Source organism: Protobothrops mucrosquamatus, unplaced genomic scaffold (genome assembly GCF_001527695.2).
Source record: "Protobothrops mucrosquamatus isolate PMUCROS unplaced genomic scaffold, P.Mucros_1.0 scaffold5276, whole genome shotgun sequence".
Taxonomy (NCBI): Eukaryota; Metazoa; Chordata; class Lepidosauria; order Squamata; family Viperidae; genus Protobothrops; species Protobothrops mucrosquamatus.
The window spans coordinates 31,204-39,191 of record NW_015391142.1 but is presented as its reverse complement, the minus strand read 5'-3'; the positions used below and the strand labels follow the sequence as shown (position 1 = coordinate 39,191).

Here is a 7,988-nt window from a genome sequence, read left to right as displayed (position 1 = left end):
GAGCATGGAAATCTGGATTGTAGTTTTACTTATGGCATGGAAGCCTGCTGGATGACTATGGACCAGTAATCTCTCTGAACCCTAGGAAGAAAGGTCTAGCCATGATTTGCCCTGTAAAAGTGCAGTGATACCAATTGAAACTGACTAAGTGTTGGACAAATATGTCTCTTGGAGGGGAGAAGAGGAGGGCTAGGGAAACTAGCACATAAGCAACAAATTGAATTGTAAGCTGTCCAATTGTAAGTAAGATGGTAAGCTGTAGAAATTGAATAAATAAAAAAATAAATCATAGTGACATCCCGAATTGTTTTTAGGAAGCTGAAATGAGTAAGAGTGGTTGAGCCACATTCTGAAAATAATGCTATATCGGGAAGATACAGTTCCTGCTGACACAATTTCAGAATTGCATGAATATGCTCTATTTTCTTCTACTATACTACTACTACTGAAATAGTGGTGATATAGTCATGCCTTCTTTCCCATATAAAATTGTGGAACTCTGCTCTCCTCTGTAGTCCCTTGCTGGAAGCCTGGAGAGAAATTGATATCAACAATAGAGATGGGTGAAAGGAAGGGCATGAAAAAACTCAGGAAACATCGTGTTGGTAGAGATGGGAAATGCTGATAGAAAAAAAATAGCTGAAATAGGTGTAGGGGGGTGATCTCAGCAATTTGTCATCTGATAAATGCATGATGTGTGATAAAGCCTACAGTTCTAAATATTGTGTAAATGGTAAGGTTTCCTCTATAGAGAATACACTTTTTGTATTGTCAAAACTGACTCCCAGAGATTACTTTCTCCTAATCTACATAATTCAACTCTCCATTATGATAAGCTCTTACAATGACCATAGTTAAGGCTCCATTGTGCTATCTTTAAAGTTCCTAGCAATTCAGTTTTATTGGTGTGATACATTTGGTTGTCTTTAATTTTCAGTTATTGAACTAAGAATAAACAGGAAAAATCATGCATAGAAACATGAAGAGATTGAGACTCAAATTTGCAAAATACACATGATGCCTAAAAATCCAAAAAGCTTCTTGGAACACATTATCCTTGTACCTCATCTTGAATGCTCTTGAGTTGCCTGTGCAGCAACACTAATCACATTCCATTGCTTTCTGTCCTGATATGTTTAATTGCATAAAATGTTCTTGGCACACAAGAATTGTCCATCCTTTAATTTGCCTTGATTTTCTGTGTTTGTGCTTGTGCAGAAGCAAGTGGTATTGAAGACTGGTCAACTGGAAATATCAATGATTAAACATGTTCATCAAATTTTGATTTGGTATAATTGAACATTTATTTACATCTTCTTAGATTTTTATGCATACTAACTAATGTCCGGACAGGAATTGTTTTTCTCGTTTATTATTACAAACATTAATAGTGATGGTACAGACTAAAGAGAAGAATGAGAGGATTTATTCAAATGTGTTATAAGCATAACCAATAAGACTATTATTTGCTTCCCAACAGATGTTAGATAATTGAAGTTCTCAATTACTATTTTGTGCCTCTCTGAAAGCCCTGCAATTTGATCTTTGAAAGAATACTCCACCTTTTTTCTTGGTTGGGCAGGTGATAATGGATACTAATAATGAAATTACTTTTATTTGTTCAGCTACTTATGTTAATGCAGATGCTTGCATTTATCCCCAAATTGATCCACCTGAGTTTCTGAGTAAGTGTGCATACTTTTAAGTATATAATGTGATACTTCCTCCCTATTGACTCTAGAAAAATTGTCTAGAATGTGTAAAGGTACTTCAAATTTATGTTGTAAATGTGGACAACATAAAGTGACATTTTATCATGTCTGTAAACCTATAAAAACAGACATTTTAGGGTCCAAATACATATAATGATATAAAGTTTAAAGATTAACATTCAACTGAAACCAGAACTTTTCTCGCCGGGATTAATGGACAGCCAACTGAAAAAAACCCATGAAAAATTATGTTTATATATGATTCATGCTGAAAGACTACAGATAGTCTTCAACTTATAACCACAATTGGGATCAGAATTTTCATTTCTAAATGAATGGTTGTAAGTTGGGAGTCCCTGTGGATTTTACTCCACTAGTTGTTGCCAACTAAAGGGGGTAGTACTCATCTTTGTTTCAAGGTCATTGAGCCATCACTATCTGAAGACATTTCCATGGTCATGTGGCCAGCATGACATCATGGAGCACTGTTACCTTCCCACCAAAGTGGTACCTATTTATCTACTTACATTTGCATGCTTTCAAGCTGCTAGACTGGCAGGAGCTGAGGCAAGGACGGGAGCTCATCCCGTCACGTGGCACTCAGGTCTCGAACCTGGGCTGCTGTCTTCCCAGACAACAAGCCCAGCATCTTAACCATTGAGCCACCGTGCTGCCCCTGGTTCTAAGTTGAGGACTACCTGTATTATATGGCCCCAACTGGAAAGACTCTGAAATACCCACATCAGCGAATTACTTCATAAAGAGAACAAAACTAACAGAAATGGCAAAATTAACTTGTTTGATTAGAGAAAGAGTATAACTATGTTTACTAGTGAGTTTTTTCTAGTTCTTTTTTTATTTTATTTTCATTTTCTTAGTACTGTTCTTTATTCTTCCTAAATACGAAATATGTACTGTTGATTATCTTCCATATAGGTCCAATCCAGAGCAAATGGATCCTCTCCAAGATGCTGTGCATAGATATCTTCAGCTCCCATTTGATCAGACAGTGCTGATACTTCATGCAAAAGTTGCTCAGAAATCATATGGGAATGAAAAAAGGTAGGAAACAATTTGAACTTTCTGTTAAAAGTAGATATCACTGGAAATTTATGCAGTAGTTTAGATAGCATAACTGAACTTCTTTGCATATGAGTGCATACTATGTGAAGTATACTATGGATCTTTTGATAGTCCATTGTTTTCTATAAATGTCTGGTTTGCCCATATAGTGGTCCTCTGGAAGGTGCTAAAATTCTATTTCCAAAAGGTCAGTCAGCTTCATAAATAGTGATAGATGCTCAGAGTCATTGTTTACAATTTGGGCCCTGGGGCAATTCTAACTGGAACATTCCTGGACTATATCTTAGTACATGGATGTGTACCTCATTCATAATTTGGGTTTTTCTATATATAGAGTCAATATTTTAATATCATAGGATATTCCAATTAGAATAGATTCTCAATATTGATTCAGTATAGCTTATCATTTCAGTCAGTTATTTTTACTGCACTGTGTTGACCATGGTCCATGATATGTCTTCTCAGTTTAAAGCTTAACAGCAATGTTTAATCTTTTAAAGCAATTCAATATGTTCTATAATTCATAAACAATTAATGATATATCAGAAACCTATTATCTATACTACAGTTTAGACATTTTTTATTTGTATTTTATTCTTTTTTCCTTTTTCTTTCATCTGTCGCTGTTTATATTATTCTTCCAAAACATCTAATAAAAATTTCTGAGGGGCAGAATTTGGCTATTAATTTGTAACTTAGTATACTCTTTCTCACACACTAATTAATTTTCCTGTCACTATCCTATCTAGGAAACCTATAAGGGAATAAGGGGAAGCAAGCAGTTTGTCACTAACCAAGGTGCCATAACAGAGAAATATTATATTCTCCCCTTTATGTTCTTGTCTGACACTATTTGGTTATGTGATGCTAACCCAATCCAGAGTCTTACATACTTTGGCCTTGAGGAGTATCAGATCTCATTAACAGTTATCAATGCTTCTATTCATCTATGAGAATTTGGCACTTTCTTTTTTAGAGTGGCACTTACTGGTCTTTCTAAAAGTAACAGCAAGAGACCCATGTTTCCCATTCAACTGGCAAGCATCCATTGAACTGAGGAAAGGAAAACGCTTCCAGACACAGGGGTGATTTTTATTTCCAATTAGGGCTATTCATTGACGGCCAGATAGAAAGAAGCATCTCATCTTGAAGTTGTACACTCACATGCATGTTCTCCTCATCTAGTTGGCAAATGTCCCATCACTAGAAAATGGAAACCTTTCTCAAAGTCTTCTGCGTTATCATAGATCCTTCTGGATTGCTTTCTAATTTCCTAATTAGGAAGACAAAACTTTTTGCAACTGCTACTCATTCCTAAATAATTCATTAGGGAGCTGCTGATAGCTAGTCCAAACCTGGAGAGGTGCCTGTTCCCACTCTTGCAAATGCATTTATCATGATATGAATGAATAATCCAGAGGCTCTGGATCACCCTAATTTTCTAGTGGGAGGCTTGCCAATTTTCTAAATATAAACTGTGATTTCCCTTGTTTTGGGAGACAGTTTGGATCAGAGGTGACCATAGTCTGAATACATTGACAGTGACTTTTGCCCTCATGCAGTTTAAAAAGTTTATCATTACTGACCTGGCCAGGATGTCCTATCTCTTGGGTCATCAAACATGGAAGAGGATAGCCTCCTTGGCAGAGATAGCTTGACATCCCACTATTCACCTCTTTTCTCTGCAAAAGCTGCAGGATGTTTCAGAAAGGAATATAGATCGTGGCAGCCCACAGGCAGCAGTGTTTGAATCAATCTTTCACATTTCTCCCTTTGCAAGCAAGCCAGATCCTTAAACAATTTCATGCTGACATCTATTTCAACAAATTGGCATGATTTGAAAGTTGCCTAGCACAGAAAATTGATTTGTTTCACTTTTTTCCCAGAGAAGAAATTAACATTTTCCACTGTCAAGCAAAGCTCGAAATAGTATGGAATAGTGTGAAATAGTATGGGCTCTATAGTACTCTGTAATTAGTAACCTCAAAGATACTACTGTTGCACTGGAATATGAAACTACTCATTAAGGTTTTTTATTATCATGATCATTGTTGTTACTAATGTTTTATGCAGTACCAATGTGGTATGAATCTCAGCTATTCACATGAATTTGAAGAGTCAAATACCACTCAAGAAAACATGCTTTCAAAACTTGAAATCTGTGATTTGTGCTAGTTTAAGGTTTTGTCTGGGAATGTAATTTCTGTTCTTAATCAGTTTAGGATTCCATATTCCAGGCTAGAAAACAAAATCACAGGAATAAGATTTATTTCTACTTAGATATAAAATGAACGTTTTATCCCATATAAGTATCAGCATCTTCCATAGAGCCATGCTGAGAAGTTCATCAACATGTCTGCTTTGTACAGATGTCTGAAACTGTAAACATTAGAAAAGGAAAACAAATTTTACATAATAAAAAGTAATTGTGCACAAAGAAACAAAAGAATTTCTGAACACAATTTGTGGCTAAAGAAGGAGCCAGATCTATCTATTAGAATTATTTTTATTTACAATTGTAATTGCAATCTGTCCAATCCAAAAAATTTAAAAATAATTTGCATTTATTCATCTTGTGTTGTTTCTATGTTTCTGCAGATCTCCAGGATATATGTAGGGTTAATCTGAAAACCTGACATTGAGTTAGGGTTAGGCTTTGAACAAATCTACACTGAGTTATATAGTTTAATAGGTGACTTAGGAAAAAGTCATTGGCAGGGTTTGTATATTGCACTATGTATTTTTGACTTAGTGCTTTGTGAATTCAGCCAATACTTCTCAGCCTAGTCCTTTTTCCACCCCAGCAGCTGTAATAGGATTACAATAGAAGGCAGAGAAAATCTGGGGATCAACCTCCAAAGCATCTAAAGGCAGGACAATGGATGGAAATTAATAAAGGAGAGAACCACTTAGAACTAAGGAGAAATTTCCTGACAGTTAGAATTGTTAATCAATGGAACGACTTGCCTCCAGAAGTTGTGGGTGCTGCAACACTGGAGGTTTCTAAGAAGAGATTGGACAACCATTTGTCTGAAATGGTATAGGATTTTCTGCCTGGGCCGGGGGTTGGACTAGAAGACCTCCAAAGTCCCTTCCAAGTCTGTTATTCTATTAGGGTCATGGAGAAAACTTAGAATCAAAAATGGAAAAAAAACATAGACATTTTGCACTTTAATTCATTTCTGAGGGCGATTACTACTATTAAACATACACACTGAACAAGCCAGCTATTAATCTGGTGTTTTGATTGAACCCAGCTCTATTTTAAATTCATTACTTTATATGTTGTGCAAATCCCCAAAATTAGTTTGAGTAAAACATGTAACTGCTAAACATAGGTAAGCCTGTCGTGGATACAGTTGTACAGTTATCATACTTTATTCTTTGAACAATGAACTATATGAGGTAATCATAAAAGTTAAGAATACAGAAATTATGGATAATCTACAAGAATCAATCTCAAGGATATATAATTATGTTACATAAATAATGAGATCCTTTATCTGTTTTAATTTATAAAGTGAAAAACACTAATAGTAAGAGTAAATCTGTTTTCTAAAACAATTGAAAATATGAGGTGACTTCTTTCAACAGACTGAACTTTCCAATTCTTACTAATAATTTTTCAAGCCCAGAAGATATTTTAGTTAAATCAAGGGCACCTTTAGAGCCCCACATAAAATTATCAGGAAGACAAATGTTAATCTCTTTCTTTGCTACATGATAACTTTGAATTTATACATTATGGTAAACTATGGTGTGATTTCCTGTGCACTGCTCTCCTACGAACTTTCTTCATATCATTTATAAAATAATAAATATTTTGAAATCTACCGTATTTCTCAAGAAAAATAAAAATTGAAATAAACTTTCCTAGTTTAACTATTTATTACACAGAACTTTTTTTTTATCTTATCAGATTCTTCTGCCCACCTCCATGTGTGTATCTCAGTGGACCAGGCTGGAAACAAAAGAAGGAAGAAATTAAAGGTATAATCCATTTTAGTTCAGCTTTTATTTCCCAAGAATTAGAATGAAAGAAGTTTCGAAACTGTTTGTGGAAACTATAACTGGACTGCAAAATCCAGGTAACCACCATAAAAAGTACTGGGTGCACCTAGATGAGATTAATAATCCTGAATGCCAAGTTTATCTGTAATATCCTAATAGAATTGAATGTATATTACTGTTCCAATAGAAGAAAATATATGTACTGTAGTCTTCTGCAGATCTAAGACTAGAAGGGTACATCCATGAACATCAATTAGCAGTAAGAAGAAATAATGAAAACTCATAACACATGGACAAACTCAGCCATAGTTTCAACTAGGAAACTGAGCATCCTTTTATTTTTCTTCTATTCAATCACGTCTGATTCTTGACATTCAGACAAATCAGCCATTAATAGGCACACAGAGATAAACCATATTTACACATTATTCAAAGGAGATAACAAACAACTAAGAAGGAAATACGATCACAGATTAATATATTTAAAGGGCTTTTCTCCCTGTATTTTTTATTTTCATACATGATACTTTTATTTCTTGTTTTTGTAATAGAGGGTAGATAGGAGCCGAGTTATTGCAAAATGTGGCAATGGTAGCCTTCAGCAGCCAGTTGATGCTCATTTCCCATTAGTCATCACTGTGCCACACAAAAGGCTGGCATGCACCTGCTACTTGATTTTCTGTATCTTTGCCTTCATATGCAACTCTTACCAGCTGGATAAAAGCTCATTGCAAACAATGCCAAACTTAAAAAGTTCTTAGAGCTGCAGTAGGTGATGGATTTGAAGTATTTAATGTTTATCATCATCGTTATTGGCACTGTATTTCCCATTCAGTCATCAATATAGTCTTGCACCATACACCTCTGTTTTTCATGTACAGCCATTATTATTATTATTATTATTATTATTATTATTATTATTATTATTATTATTATTATTAAATTCAATTTATATCCCGCCCTTCTCCTTGCGGACTCAGGGTGGCTGACAATCGATTAAAATACACAAATAACAATTACAAAGTTAAAATTAATTAAAAAGAAATATTTAAGCGTAGTCCAATTAAAATATAATTAAAACCCCTCTAAAAATTACCCTAGGCCAGTCCCGCAAGCTGGAATAACCAAGTCTTAAGGGCGCGGCGGAAGGAAGGGAGATCAGGGATGACCCTGATCTCTGGG

At 35.0% G+C, this 7,988-nt stretch overlaps 1 protein-coding gene across 1 annotated transcript in view; it reads left to right on the top strand.

The window, feature by feature from the left end:
- The window catches only part of RBPJL (recombination signal binding protein for immunoglobulin kappa J region like), a 29,481-nt gene that overhangs the window by 2,372 nt on the left and 19,121 nt on the right, over positions 1 to 7,988 (top strand). Inside the window, exons 2-3 of the mRNA XM_029286830.1 lie at positions 2,649 to 2,774; positions 6,715 to 6,785. Of these exons, the coding sequence (XP_029142663.1) occupies positions 2,649 to 2,774; positions 6,715 to 6,785 (197 nt within the window). The remainder of the gene's footprint in view (positions 1 to 2,648; positions 2,775 to 6,714; positions 6,786 to 7,988) is intronic.